At 37.6% G+C, this 16,776-nt stretch overlaps 1 protein-coding gene across 5 annotated transcripts in view; it reads right to left on the bottom strand.

The window, feature by feature from the left end:
• Positions 1-16,776, bottom strand: part of PIAS2 (protein inhibitor of activated STAT 2) — a 98,797-nt gene that overhangs the window by 21,108 nt on the left and 60,913 nt on the right. For all 5 annotated transcript variants that reach the window (XM_029220839.1, XM_029220845.1, XM_029220825.1 and 2 more), the window contains exons 9-11: positions 15,280-15,440; positions 3,969-4,102; positions 1,332-1,503 (exon numbers count right to left, since the gene is read on the bottom strand). In XM_029220839.1, coding sequence (XP_029076672.1) covers positions 1,332-1,503; positions 3,969-4,102; positions 15,280-15,440 — 467 coding nt within the window. The remainder of the gene's footprint in view (positions 1-1,331; positions 1,504-3,968; positions 4,103-15,279; positions 15,441-16,776) is intronic.

Below are 16,776 nucleotides of genomic sequence, written 5' to 3'. Positions count from 1 at the left end.
TGCTAGAAGTGCCAAACAAATTGTCTGAAAGGAACAATAAATGATCAGCATACCCCCCAAAAATCCCACTTGAAATACTTATTTCATTTTCTGTTCCACTAAAAAAACAAACAAACAAAAAATACCCTTACTGTGATACATAAATCACATCTGGAAATATAAGCATTTTAACAATGAAGAAGGCAGCACAAAAAGTTTAATTCTCCTGGTTTCAAAAGTAACTATAAAAAAAGAATGTTTCAAAAGTGCACCAAGGATATAACTCCACTTGTATAAAATGTCTAGAAAAGGCAAATTTATAGAGATAAAAAGATCAATGGTTGTCTAGATTTGGGGTGTGCATCAGGATTAACTGCAAATGAACATGAGAGATGTTTACTGGCTGTTCAGAATATTCTACAACTGAATTGTGATGATGACTATACAACCCTATGAATTTACTAAAATCACTGAACTGTACAATTGAATACTTAAGATGGGAGAATTTTATGGTATATAAATTATACCCCAATAAAGCCATTAGAGAAAAGAAGTGCTATGAGAAGCCAAAAGATAAGGCTGGCATACTCAAGTTTGAAACAATATGTTCATGGATGTCAAGAGAACCCGCTACTTTCCTGCAGGTTCCAAAATCTCTAAGAAGCACCTATTGCTAAATACTCAAACCTGTCACTCACTATATGTCAGCAACAGCTTCTGCCAGATGACTCATAAATAAACGCTAGACTGCATTTACTAGCCCATATTTTGCCCTGGAGAGGGTGAGAAGGGAAGGCAATCAATTTTTTACTGAGACAATGACCATGTGGTTGACACTGAGGCTGAGCTCTTTCATTATCTTATTGAAACCTGAATTTAATCTTATGAGGTAGGCATTATTTAACCCCATTGTACAGAACAGGAAAAGGAGGCTCAAACAAGTTAAATATTTCAACCAAGATCACAGAATGAGTAAGCAATGGTGTCAAAATTGGAATCTACACTTGTCAGATTCCCAATTCCACACACTTGGCTTCCTCATGTTGGTCTGTGATGCCAAATTTACTCCTTCCAAATAGATTCAAGAAAATAACAAAAAGTATCAAAATTGAAATAAATATTTAGACATGAGAAGGTTTCAACTCTCACTTCCCAAAGATGGGAATATATTCTTCATCAAAATTTGCTTTCCTATAAACAACATGCTCACTTGAAAATATTTCAACTGAACAAAAGGCAAATTAAAATAGCCCTATATGGTTATGCAACTCTCAAAGAGACATTTACAAACTTAACCCAAGAATAGTTAGTTCCAAGTGTAATAAACAATAGTGAACTATAAATTAACAAACCCTTTGGTTGGGCTGCTTTGTGTTTCTGACATAAAGATGCATTTCCTTTTGGCAGGAGGGTCTTCCTCTTCATCAGAAGAGCTTTCTATTGTTAGGTCAATGACATCCACTTTCTTCTTGCTTGCCTCATTGGCTACAGTCACTGAACAAGGCTTACTGAGGACACCTGCAGCTGCAAGTAGGGAACAGAGGGGCAAAAAAGTCAAAGGTGTAACACGAGCTCTAACCATAAGAGTTTTAACTGTGTAGCACATCCTGGAGAATACACAGCCAATAAAGCCCATACTCTGTCCCACGGACAGAGACCAACTCTCTAACTCCAGTCATCTGTCTATAAAATGACTGCTTACCTAGGAGACAGGGTGAGCGCTATGCCTTGTGAGAAGATCGAAAGCCTCTTTCAGATGGCACACTCCGCGTTATCTCCCCAGTACTGCGACAGATTTGCACAGATCCTGCACCTCACACTGTCTCCCTAGGTGAGGACTCATGTTATACACAGACATCCGGAGTTAAGGGGCTGGTCTCCGGCCATGGACAAGAGTATGTAGCTTTACGGGCTGTGTATTCTCACAGACATGCGGTAGGGTTAAGTCAGAATCATACTTCCAATCTAGCAAAGCAGTGGTGCTCACATCAAAGAATATATAAGCTCTGCACCATAAGCAAGAACTTGATAAAATTTTCACCTTGATAAGTGGAAAAAACCCCAAACATCTCACTTAAGTTACTCATTTAAAGTTTTTCTTACCAGCTATCTACTTAGGTTCTCCTTTCTGCCCACAACAATAGTCTCACATGATATGTTAACTCACCATTTCAAAGAGTGGTGAGTTGACTCACCATTCTACTACAATCTATTTAGTAGAAAATGCATGCTACTTGATAATGGAAAAGCAGCAGCAACTAATTAACTAAATCACTACTTTTCTCAAGGATGAGGAAGACCCTGATCATTCCACCCATAGGTTCAGTAACAATCACAAGAGAATGATTAATATTGACATAAATCCTTTACTTTTTCCTCTCTTCTTACTCTGAACGCCTATTATTCATTACATTATTAGAATGTTAAATATAGTCAGCACAAAACTCAAACGCAGTGACTGGACTATGTCAGATAAAAAGAAACTAAGTTCACCTATCAGTTTCAATTTCTCAAACAACCTTTATTTTCCCCACTCAGGGTACAGACAGCACAGGGAGTTGAAGGTTGAGTATAATTCCTAGGTAACCAAGGCAATAGTCAAATTTCTTCCCACAAGGCAATGGAAACAATTAGTTCACTTCTTTACCAACTAACCTATGACCATCTTCCCCCACTCTCCATTAATGGATGATACAGCCTCTCTAACCACACCTCCACCTGGGGTTCCTCCAATAGGTGCTCTAAAAATAATTCTGAGGGACCTCCCTGGCAGTCCAGTGGTTAAGACTCCGTGCTCCCAATGTAGGGGACATGGGTTCGATCCCTGGTCAGGGAACTAAGATCCTGCATGCTGCACAGTGTGCAAAATAAATAAATAATTTTTTAAATGAGAAGTTCCAAATAAGTGTCCATAGAAATGTCATTTATAATTTTTCATGTTGTAACAAGCACCATATATTAAAATGATTTTAAAGAACACAAGTAACAAATGTTGGAGAGGATGTGGAAAAAAGGGAACTCTTGTGCACTGTTGATAGGAATGTAAACTGGTGCAGCCACAGTGGAAAACAATATGGCAGTTTCTTAAAACATTAAAAATATAACTACCATATATGACCCAGCAATTCCACTCCTGGGTATATATGCAAAGAAAACCAAAAACACTAATTCGAGAAGAGACATGCACCCCCAGTGTTCATAGCAGCATTATTTACAACTGCCAAGATATAGAAGCAACCTAAGTGTCAACAGACGAATGGATAAAGACAATGTGGTATATATATGTATTAATATATACAATGGAATATTACTCAGCCATAAAAAAGAACAAAATTTTGCCAGTTGCAGGAACATGAATGGACTTGGAGAGCATTATGCTAAGTGAAATAAGTCAGACAGAGAAAGACAAATACTATATGATATGACTTACATGTGGAATCTTAAAAATATAACAAACTAATGAATATAACAAAAAAGAAGCAGACTCACAGATACAGAGAACAAACTAGTGGTGACAAGTGGGGAGAGAGAAGGGGCGGGCATTATTACAGGGGTGGCGAAGCAGGAGATACAAACTATTAGCTACAGGATGTGTTGTACAACACGGAAAATATAGCCAATATTTTACAATAACTATAAATGGAGTATAACCTTTAAAAACTGTGAGTCACTACATTGTACACCTATAACTTCCATAATATTGTAGAGCAACTATACTTCAATAAAAAATAATAAAATGATTTAGGTGATTGTTTTATTTACTTTATATATGAAAAATATACTATGAAAAAACTGATTATAATGTGGTATAAACTTTAGCACACTTAAGAATAAAAATCATTTGGGAGAAATTACATATGTAATAGACGATCAAAAGATAAAGTGAGCAAACTGAGCTCCAAATGGTAGCTCTAATGGCCAAAGTTAACGCTAACGATAACATCACACAAGTCTCATCGTTTTGCTCTCTGCTGCCATTCTGCACATACTTTCTATTTTTGTACATGGTTGGCTGGATACTTTCATAGCTTCTTTCTTCGGTCTCATTGGGCACCAAGAACCATCTTCTTGGAATTTGATCTCATCCACATCAGAACAGTCATTGAGAATTTCCATAAAAAGCCTATAAACCAAGTAAGAAGTACAGAAATGGAATCAAATGGCTCTGTTCAAAGGTGAAATAAAGTAACACATTTTACCTTGGAGACAAAAGTAATGCTTTTTGTTTGTTTTGGCCCTAGGCTTTAGCTGTTTAACCGGCAACAAAAGAGTTAAGTGACTTACTGAATATCATCTTAAAAATCAGTGATTAAACAGAAATAGACACCTGGAGCCTTCTTGCTGGGATTGGCAGTAAAGAAACCACCCTCAGGGACTTCCCTGGTGGTCCAGTGCTGGTAAGTCCGCCTTCCAGTACAGGGGACACGGGTTCCATCCCTGGTTGGGGAGCTAAGAGCCACATGCTGCGGGCAACTAGGCCTGTGCACCACAACTACTGAGATTGCACACCTCAACAAGAGAGCCCATGTGCCACCAACTACAGAGTCCACGTACCCTGGAGCCGACACACCACAACTAGAGACAGAAAATGTGCACTCCACAACTAGAGAGAAGCCAAAAAAAAAAATAAACCGCAAAAAAAAAATAAAAAATAAAAAAAGATCCCACATGCCACAACAAAGACCCAACGCAGCCAAAAAAAAAAAAACCAACCCTCAACACAACACATAAACCAAACATAACAATTATTCGGTTCACGGCTTCCGGGAAGATAGTGGAAGAGTAAGACGTGGAGATCACCTTCCTCCCCGCAGATACACCAGAAATACATCTACACGTGGAGCAACTCCTACAGAACACCTACTGAACGCTGGCAGAAGACCTCAGACCTCCCAAAAGGCAAGAAACCCCACCACCACCACCACCACCACCACCACGTACCTGGGTAGGGAAAAAGAAAAAAGAATAAACAGAGACAAAAGGATAGGGATGGGACCTGCACCAGTGGGAGGGAGCTGTGAAGGAGGAAAGGTTTCCACACACTAGGAAGCCACTTCGCGGGCGGAGACTGCAGGTGGCGGGGGGGGGGCTCTTCGGAGCCGCGGAGGAGAGCGCAGCCACAGGGGTGCGGAGGGCAAAGCAGAGAGATTCCTGCACAGATGATCGGTGCCGACGGGCACTCACCAGCCCGAGAGGCTTGTCTGCTCCCCCGCTGGGGCGGGCGGGGCTGGGGGCTGAGGCTCGGGCTTCGGTCTGAGCTCTGGGAGAGGGCTGGGGTTGGCGGCGTGAATACAGCCTGAAGGGGTTAGTGCACCACGGCTAGCCGGGAGGGAGTCCGGGAAAAGTATGGAGCTGCCGAAGAGGCAAGAGACTTTTTCTTCCCTCTTTGTTTCCTGGTGCTCCAGGAGAGGGGATTAAGAGCGCTGCTTAAAGGAGCTCCAGAGACGGGCGCGAGCCGCGGCTATCAGTGCGGACCCCAGAAACGGGCATGAGACGATAAGGCTGCTACTGCCGCCACCAAGTAGCCTGTGTGCCAGCACAGGTCACTATCCACGCCCCCCTTCCGGGGAGCCTGTGCGGCCCGCCACTGCCAGGGTCCCGGGATCTAGGGACAACTCCCCCGGGAGGACGCAGAATGCACCACAGGCTGGTGCAACGTCACGCCGGGCTCTGCCACCGCAGGCTCGCCACGCACTCCGTGACCCTCCCTCCCCCGGCCTGAGTGAGCCAGAGCCCCTGAATCGGCTCCTTTAACCCAGTCCTGTCTGAGCAAAGAAAAGACGCCTCCAGCGACCTACATGCAGAGGCGGGGCCAAATCCAAAGCTGAACCCCCGGGGAGCTGTGAGAACAAAGAAAAAGGGAAATCTCTCCCAGCAGCCTCAGAATTAAAGCTCCACAATCAACTAGATGTACTCTGCATCTGTGGAATACATGAATAGACAACAAATCATCCCAAATTGAGGAGGTGGACTTTGAGAGCAAGATTTATGATTTTTTTCCCCTTTTCCTCTTTTTGTGAGTATGTATGTGTATGCTTCTGTATGAGATTTTGTCTGTATACTTTTGCTTCCACCATTTGTCCTAGGGTTCTATCCATCCGTTTTTTTTCTCTTAATAATTATTTTTTTAGTTTAATAACTTTATTATATTTTATCTTATTTTATTTTACTTTATCTTCTTTCTTTTCTTCCTTCCCTCCTTCCTTCCTTTCTCTCTCTCCCTCCCTCTCTCTCTCTCTCTCTCTCTCTCTCTCTCCTTTTTCTCCCTTTCATTCTGAGCCATGTGGATGAAAGGCTCTTGGTGCTGCAGCCAGGAGTCAGTGCTGTGCCTCTGAGGTGGGAGAGCCAACTTCAGGACACTGGTCCACAAGAGACCTCCCAGCTCCACATAGTATCAAACGACGAAAACCTCCCAGAGATCTCCATCTCAACACCAGCACCCAGCTTCACTCAACGACCAGCAAGCTACAGTTCTGGACATCCTATGCCAAACAACTAGCAAGACAGGAACACAACCCCACCCATTAGCAGAGGGGCTGCCCAAAATCATAATAAGTCCAGACACCCCAAAACACACCACCAGACGTGGACCTGCCCACCAGAAAGACAAGATCCAGCCTCATCCACCAGAACACAGGCACTAGTCGCCTCCACCAGGAAGCCTACACAACCCACTGAACCAACCTTAGCCACTGGGGACAGACACCAAAAAAAACGGGAACTATGAACCTGCAGCCTGCAAAAAGGAGACCCCAAACACAGTAAGATGAGCAAAATGAGAAGACAGAAAAACACACCGCAGATGAAGGAGCAAGATAAAAACCCACCAGACCTAACAAATGAAGAGGAAATAGGCGGTCTACCTGAAAAAGAATTCAGAATAATGATAGTAAAGATGATCCAAAATCGTGGAAACAGAATAGACAAAATGCAAGAAACCTTTAACAAGGACCTAGAAGAACTAAAGGTGAAACAAACAACAGTGAACAACACAATAAATGAAATGAAAAATACTCTAGATGGGATCAATAGCAGAATAACTGAGGCAGAAGAACGGATAAGTGACCTGGAAGATAAAATAGTGGAAATAACTACTGCAGAGCAGAATAAAGAATCAAAAGAACTGAGGACAGTCTCAGAGACCTCTGGGACATTAAACGCACCAACATTCAAATTATAGAGGTTCCAGAAGAAGAGAAAAAGAAAGGGGCTGAGAAAATATTTGAAGAGATTATAGTTGAAAACTTCCCTAATATGGGAAAGAAAAGAGTTAATCAAGTCCAGGAAGCACAGAGAGTCCCATACAGGATAAATCCAAGGAGAAATACGCCAAGACACACATTAATCAAACTATGAAAAATTAAATACAAATAAAAACTGTTCAAAGCAGCAATGGAAAAGCAACAAATAACACACAAGGGAATCCCCATAAGGCTAACAGCTGATCTTTCAGCAGAAACTCTGCAAGCCAGAAGGGACTGGCAGGACGTATTTAAAGTGATGAAGGAGAAAAACCTGCAACCAAGATTACTCTACCCAGCAAGGATCTCATTCAGATTTGATGGAGAACTTAAAACCTTTACAGACAAGCAAAAGCTGAGAGAGTTCAGCACCACCAAACCAGCTCTACAACAAATGCTAAAGGAACTTCTCTAGGCAAGAAACACAAAAGAAGGAAAAGACGTACAATAATGAACCCAAAACAATTAAGACAATGGGAATAGGAACATACATATCGATAATTACCTTAAATGTAAATGGACTAAATGCTCCCACCAAAAGACACAGATTGGCTGAATGGATACAAAAACAAGACCCATATATTTGCTGTCTACAAGAGACCCACTTCAGACCTAGAGACACATACAGACTGAAAGTAAGGGGATGAAAAAAGATATTTCATGCAAATGGAGATCAAAAGAAAGCTGGAGTAGCAATTCTCATAACAGACAAAATAGACTTTAAAATAAAGACTATTAGAAGAAACAAAGAAAGACACTACATAATGATCAAGGGATCAATCCAAGAAGAAGATATAACAATTGTAAATATTTATGCACCCAACATAGGAGCACCTCAATACATAAGGCAAATACTAACAGCCATAAAAGGGGAAATCAACAGTAACACGTTCATATTAGGGGACTTTAACACCCCACTTTCACCCATGGACAGATCATCCAAAATGAAAATAAATAAGGAAACACAAGCTTTAAATGACACATTAAACAAGATGGACTTAACTTGATATTTACAGGCCACTCCATCCAAAAACAACAGAATACACATTTTTCTCAAGTGCTCATGGAACATTCTCCAGGATAGATCATATCTTTGGTCACAAATCAAGCCTTGGTAAATTTAAGAAAACTGAAATTGTATCAAGTATCTTTTCCGACCACAACGCCATGAGGCTAGATATCAATTACAGGAAAAGATCTGTAAAATATACAAACACATGGAGGCTAAACAATACACTACTTAATAATGAAGTGATCACTGAAGAAATCAAAGAGGAAATAAAAAAATACCTAGAAACAAATGACAATGGAGACACAATGACCCAAAACCTATGGGATGCAGCAAAAGCAGTTCTAAGGGGGAAGTTTATAGCAATACAAGCCCACCTTAAGAAGCAGGAAACATCTCGAATAAACAATCTAACCTTGCACCTCAAGCAATTAGAGAACGAAGAACAAAAAAAACCCAAAGCTAGCAGAAGGAAAGAAATCATAAAAATCAGATCAGAAATAAATGAAAAAGAAATGAAGGAAACAATAACAAAGATCAATAAAACTGAAAGCTGGTTCTTTGAGAAGATAAAGAAAATAGATAAACCACTAGCCACACTCATCAAGAAAAAAAGGGAGAAGACTCAAATCAATAGAATTAGAAATGAAAAAGGAGAAGTAACAACTGACACTGCAGAAATAAAAAAGATCATGAGAGATTACTACAAGCAACTCTATGCCAATAAAATGGACAATCTGGAAGAAATGGACAAATTCTTAGAAATGCACAACCTGCCAAGACTGAATCAGGAAGAAATAGAAAATATGAACAGACCAATCACAAGCACTGAAATTGAAACTGTGATTAAAAATCTTCCAACAAACAAAAGCCCAGGACCAGATGGCTTCACAGGCGAATGCTATCAAACATTTAGAGAAGAGCTAACACCTATCCTTCTCAAACTCTTCCAAAATATAGCAGAGGGAGGAACACTCCCAAATTCCTTCTACGAGGCCACCATCACCTTGATACCAAAACCAGACAAGGATGTCACAAAGAAAGAAAACTGCAGGCCAGTATCACTGATGAACATAGATGCAAAAGTCCTCAACAAAATACTAGCAAACAGAATCCAAAAGCACATTAAAAGGATCATACACCATGATCAAGTGGGGTTTATTCCAGGAATGCAAGGATTCTTCAATATATGCAAATCTATCAATGTGATAAACCATATTAACAAATTGAAGGAGAAAAACCATATGATAATCTCAATAGATGCAGAGAAAGCTTTCGACAAAATTCAACACCCATTTATGATAAAAACCCTGCAGAAAGTAGGCATAGAGGGAACTTTCCTCAACATAATAAAGGCCATATATGACAAGCCCACAGCCAACATCATCCTCAGTGGTGAAAAACTGAAAGCATTTCCACTAAGATCAGGAACAAGACAAGGTTGCCCACTCTCACCACTCTTATTCAACATAGTTTTGGAAGTTTTAGCCACAGCAATCAGAGAAGAAAAGGAAATAAAAGGAATCCAAATCGGAAAAGAAGCAAAGCTGTCACTGTTTGCAGATGACATGATACTATACATAGAGAATCCTAAAGATGCTACCAGAAAACTACTAGAGCTAATCAATGAATTTGGTAAAGTAGCAGGATACAAAATTAATGCACAGAAATCTCTGGCATTCCTATATACTAATGATGAAAAATCTGAAAGCGAAATCAAGAAAACACTCCCATTTACCACTGCAACAAAAAGAATAAAATATCTAGGAATAAACCTACCTAAGGAGACAAAAGACCTGTATGCAGAAAATTATAAGACACTGATGAAAGAAATTAAAGATGATACAAATAGATGGAGAGATATACCATGTTCTTGGATTGGAAGAATCAACATTGTGAAAATGACTCTACTACCCAAAACAATCTACAGATTCAGTGCAATCCCTATCAAACTACCACTGGCATTTTTCACAGAAATAGAACAAAAAATTTCACAATTTGGATGGAAACACAAAAGACCCTGAATAGCCAAAGCAATCTTGAGAACGAAAAACGGAGCTGGAGGAATCAGGCTCCCTGACTTCAGACTATACTACAAAGCTACAGGAATCAAGACAGTATGGTACTGGCACAAAAACAGAAAGATCAATCGAACAGGATAGAAAGCCCAGAGATAAACCCACGCATATATGGATACCTTATCTTTGATAAAGGAGGCTTGCCACAACTAGAGAGAGCCCTCGCACAGAAACAAAGACCCAACCCAGCCAAAAATAAATATAAATAAATAAATAAATTTGGGGGGGAAAAAAAAGACATCTGTAAAAACTTTACCACAAAGAAAATTCTAGGCCCAAATGTCTTCACTAGGAAATGCTACCAAATATTTGAGGATTCATGATACCACTACTTCCCGCTCCCTATATAAGGCCAGCATTACTCTGATACTAAAAACAGACAAAGACAAAACAAGAAAACAACAGACCACTATCTCTCATGAACCTTAGCAAAACAAACCCAACAGTAAATATAAAAGATAACAAATCATGACCAAGTGGGGTTCATCTCCAGAATGAAAGGTTGTTTAATATTTGAAAGTCAATCAATGCAAATCATGTCAACACACTAGTCAGTTCAAGACAGCAGGACAAAGATATAAAAGGCATCCAGATTAAAAAGGACGAAGTGAGACTGTCTTTATTCCTAAAATATTACTGCCTATATAGAATATCCTATGTTCTATAACAATGCTATTCGAACTACAGAACGCATTTAGTAAGGTTTCAAGATAGAACATACAAAAATCAACTACATTTCTATATAATACAACTAAAAATATAAAAAACAAAACCACATGAGAAATATGAAACAATGGGATAAATCTGACATAAAGCATACAAGACCTATATACTGAAAACTACCAAACATACTGAAACCTAATTAACTAAATAGATATATATCATGTTCATGGATCAGAAGACTAAATATTGTGAACTCACCCTTAACTTATCTATAGATTCAACATTATACAAATCAAAAACCCAGATTTGTTTTCTAATTGACAAGCTGATTCTAAAATATGCAATGAAATGCAAAATATGTATAATTGTCAAAATAATTTTGAAAAAGAATGAAGTTAGAAGTCCCACGTTACCCTGATTTCCAGACAGTGCAGTACTGACATAAATATAGACAAATCAATGGAACAGAATAAAGTTCAGAGATAAATCCACATATATATGGCCGACTGATTTTTGAAAAGGTGCAAAGGCAATTCAATGAGGAAAATACAATCTTTTCACCAATGTGGCAGAACAACTGCATGACCGTATGCCAAAAACAAAAATGAAGCTAAAACCCTGCTTCTTATCTCACACCATATACAAAAATTAACTTGAAGTAGATAACAGATCTAAGTATAAAATTAAACTATAGAACTTCTAAAGCAAGCAAGGAGAAAATTTTTCTGACCTTAGGTTAGGAAAAAATGTCTTAATATGATATCAAAAGCACAGTACATAAAAGAAAGCCTTGATAAACTGGCCTTAATCCAAGAACTTTTTCTCTTTGAAAGACACTATTAAGAGACTGAAAAGAGGAAATGGCAGAAAACATTAGCAAACTACAGATCTGATAACGGACTTACATCCATAATATATAAAGAACTATCAAAACTCAGTAATATGAAAAACAAACAACCCAACTGAAAAATGGGCAAAAGTTTAAGCAGTCACTTCACCAAAGATGACACACAGATGGCAAATAAACACACAAGATGCTCAATACAGTCATAACGGAAATGCAAATTAAGTCCACAATGGGGTACCACCATATACCACTAGAATGTCTAAAATTAAAAAAACTAACCATACCAAATGTTGATGAGAATGTGGAGCAACTGGAACTCTCATATACTGCTAGTGGGAATATAAAAGAGTACAACCACTTTGGAAAACAGCTTGGTAATTTATTAAAAAATTAAGCATACACCTAGTATGTGACCAGGGATTCCACTCGTAAGTACTTACCCCAGATAAATTAAAACATCAGTCCACACGAAGACCTGGACATGAATGTTCTTAGCAGCTTTATTTGCAAGAACCCCAAACCAGAAGGAACGCATAAACAAGTGAATTGATAAACTGTGGGATGTCTGTACAATGGAATGCTATTCAGGAATAAAAATGAACAAACTATTGGTACATGCAGCAACGTGGACAAATCTCAAAGCAAGCATACTGAATAAAAATAAGCTAGACAAAGGAAGCAGACACTTTATGATTCTATTCATACAAAATTCTAGAAAATCCAAAACAATCTGTAGCAGCAGAAAGCATACCAGTGTTTGACTGAGGATACAGTGAAAGAAAGAGATTAAGAAGATACATGAGAAAACTTTAGGTAGGACAGATATATTCATTACCTTATTGTAATGATATTACAGGTGTATACTGGGTCAAAATGCACCAAACTGTACACTTTAAATATGGGCAGTTCTTATATCTCAATAAAACTGATAAAAACAAATAAGGAAAAATGCTACCTTCATTAGAATATGTAATACTTTAAATATGTATTTTCCCTAATTATATGAAAAACATAATTCCAATCAAAATCCAAACAGGATTTCTTTGTGTAATTTAAGGATGCTTTTATTCAAGTGAATATGGCAAACTGTAATAAGTCAAGAAAATTCTGAAACATATGGCCTAAGAGATATTAATGAATAACAGAAATCCAATAATTAAAATAGTTTTGTACTGGCCAATACTTTGATCAATGGCACAAATACCAGTTCAGAAATGACACTTGAGTACAAAAAATGTTTTAAATGATGGAGGCAGTGTCTTAAGCCCATGGGAGAGATTACTCATTAAGTGTTGGTGAGATTACTGACCAACCTTCAGGTGGAAGGGTGGAGTAATGGGATCACCTATTCGCTACCCTAAAGTTTCTCCCCTATCCCCAATTTTTTCACATAGTTCCATTCTTTACCTTCATAGCGCTTAACACAATATGCAGTTCTTTACTGTTTCCCACTCTGGAAGTGCTCTGTTTACCATTTTAGATCTAGTATCTGACACACAGCCAGTATTTAATAAGTATTATATTGAATGAATTCGTGAAGGAATGCATGATGGAATAAAGAACTGCATGAATGGAAGGGGGAAAAAAAATGAAATCTTAAAAGTACCTGACAAAAAAACAAGTGAACGCTCATATAAAATCTCTGGGACTTTCTAAAACACATTAAAGACAGAAAACCAAAATGAAGAGACAGACCTGATGGAATAAAAATTTAAAGTTTCTGAATGAGAAAAATGTCACAATACAATCAGAAGGCAAACTGGGAAAATATATTTAGCACATGTAAACAGAGAAATTAATATCCTCAGTATATAATGAGCATTTATAAGTCAGTAAGAAAAAGATGAACCACACAGGAAAAAAAACATTAAGAGACAATTCATAAAAAGTATTGTAACAACCAATATAAGGATGAAGATAATAATTGATAATTATTGATAACTGATAATTCTTACAATAAATAAAAATCAAAACAATAACATATCTTTTCAACTAGAAAACTAGTACAGGCATTTTAAAAATAAGATTTAATATGATAAGCTTGGTAAGACGACTGAGAAGTGGGCTTCCAATACACTACTGGCAGGAGAGTGAAATGACAACTAGGAGCGTAAAATCGTTTACTCCTCCTGGGAGGCATCTTGGTAATAAATAGTAAAAGTCTTAAAATTATATATTCTCTTTTATTCAGCATTTCAATTTCTAAGAGCTTAAGGAAAAAAACTCTGTCTAAATGAGCAAACAAAAGCTTCAAAAATGTTCATATCACAAGGTAAAACAGAAAGAGTGGCAACCATGTGGGCTATAATATTGGGTTGGCCAAAAAGTTCGTTTGGGTTTTTCCATAAGATCTTATGGAACTTTTTGGCCAACCCAAGAGGAAAGAAAACAAACAAGCAAACAAACAAAAAAAAAACCGCATAAATGATTAGTAATGTACCCACAATGGAACATCAAGTATCTAGGAAACATACCCTAAAATATTAATGGGCAAAGGGACATGATATATGCAACTTAATTCTCAAATGGTTCAAAAGGTTTCTGAAAATAGTAATCTCTTTCTCTCTATATACACACATGCACACACCAAAAATACCTACACATTAAGAGGGAATGTGACAAAACAAATATGGCAGAATGTTAACAACTAACACATTGTGCTACTGTGCAACTTCTTGCTAAGTTTGAAATTATTTCAAAGTAAGTTAAAAAGTAAAAGTTTACAGAGAAAAAAGTCCCATCACTCTTCATTGTCTCATTCCTCTCTACAGTAATACTCTTTTCAAACTGAAAAAAATGCTGAAGTATCTTTAAAGATCTAGGATATTTTTCACTCTATAGAGTGAAAATCATGATGTATATACACATCATTATGCAAAGAGTGATTTCAACCTTTTTAATACATCAATAACAAAATCATCACCATAGGGTGGGATGTTGATGATTTTATTTTAATCTTTTCATTAACTGTATTTCCTAAATGTTTATAGGGGTGCATGGATGATATATGCAATTTTTTTTAAACAGTGTTACAGGAAAAAAAGGGTACCTCATTTACTAATAATTAGTTTATATCATTTTCCTTAATTCTGACATACGCAATATGACATGAGAGATAATGCTTAAGAGTTTGGGCTCCAGAGTCAGAAAAACCTGGAAGTGAATTCTAGTTTTAAACTTAACAGCTGCATAACACAACTCTATCCACCCTACCACTTGCTCTGCGGTTTTACACAGACCTGGTTGCTCTTCAAGAAGTTCTAGGTAAGCAAAATGACATCACTAAGTGGATTTTACCCTTTCCTATGGACAATGAAATATGATCATGAAAAGCAAAAATAAGAGGAAACTACTCATCCTCTTGTCCCCAACACAAAGAATATTATAAAGATAAAAGGGCCACTAACTACAGTTTAGAAATAAGATTAAGTATAATTAAGTATTATGTTGGGATACACTTACCCATCTAAAATTAGACTTTCATAGGCAGCTTTTTTGTCACACACAGGACAAATCCAGGTGGGCTTCTTCTCATTCATTTGCAGATAAAGGGCAGCATCAAAGCACTGTAGATGTGTACAAGTCACTGCACGGCATGGGATTGTCAGCCTCATTTTTCCTAACTATGGGACAGGGAAGACAACATGGGAAATCATTTCAGAAAAGAGAACAAAGCCTCAAAAGTCATAAAAATGTGAAGAAGTCATACGAGACTAACAAAATGAAAAAGAAACTAAAACCAGTATTTATTTCCATCAAGATTGCTATATATTTTATTTGTATTCACTGAAGGACGTATAATTTTTAAAAGATCATCTCACTTTCTGAAAGTAGGTAAAACTTGTAAATTCACAGGTAGGAAAAGATATATATACAATGAAAACATGTCTCTTTCTCATCTCTTCCCCTATTTAGAGAGAACCACTGCTATCCATCTCTTGCATGTCCTTTCACAGATGTTCTATGCATAATCAAATGTGTATTTTAAAAAACATTTTCCCAGATATGGTGGCGTGCAATTCACACAATTCTGTACTTACATTTAAACTGTCTCCAATCTCATCACGACAAATAATACTGCAATAAATAGCTATGGGATAAATTCCTAAAAGTAAACTTTTTGAGTCAAAGAAAAAGTGTATGATTTTTGTCACAATGACAAACTATCTTCCACAGAGGTTACCTACTGATTTACACATATACATGTATTAACGTGCTTGGTTCCCCTCGACCTTGTCAATATAGCGCTATTGAATCCTTTGACCTCTGCCAATCTGATAGGTGAAAAGTACCCCATTGTAGTTTTGGAATACACTTCTCTTATTATAAGTGAAGTTGAACTGCTGCTGCTGTTTTTCTTTTTCTTTTTCTTTTTTTACTTCTAAGGGTCATTTGTGTTTCCAAGAACTGTCTATTAATAACCTTTTCTCATTTTCCACTTGGTTATTTATCTTTGGTTACCTATATTAATCAGCCTCATGTATGTGATATGAATTGCAAATACATTTTTATATACTTTTTTTCACTTTTGTATAAGCGCATATGTTGATGTTTCAATATACTCTTATAACCTAGTACTCTGTTCAATTCTTATTCCAATTGGTAGAGGAATACCAACATCAAGACATATATAGCATCCAGATTAGATCAGATCAAGTTTTTCTGTAGAGCCTTTTGAATCTCCCTGTATACTCCCTTTATAGAAAAGATCTCAGTTTATAACCAGCTCTCTTATTCTGATAGAAAATCTGTTTCTCCCACTACACTCTAAGCCCCGCAAGGTCTATGTCACTGTTCACCAGTGTAATCCAAGTGTCACAACACAGTACCAAGCACGCAGCCTATGCTCAGTATTTGTCAGCCAGATGGTAGAATGAATGGAGAAAGTGGGTAAGGGGCAAAGAGAAAGAAAAGGAAGAAGGAAAGGCTTCTTTATTTGCACTATAAAGTCTAGAAGAA

The sequence above is a fragment of the Monodon monoceros genome, unplaced genomic scaffold (assembly GCF_005190385.1).
Source record: "Monodon monoceros isolate NGI ecotype Baffin Bay Population unplaced genomic scaffold, NGI_Narwhal_1 Super_Scaffold_1, whole genome shotgun sequence".
Classification (NCBI taxonomy): domain Eukaryota; kingdom Metazoa; phylum Chordata; class Mammalia; order Artiodactyla; family Monodontidae; genus Monodon; species Monodon monoceros.
The sequence above is the reverse complement of the archived record's forward strand: the minus strand, read 5'-3'. Positions and strand labels throughout refer to the sequence as shown.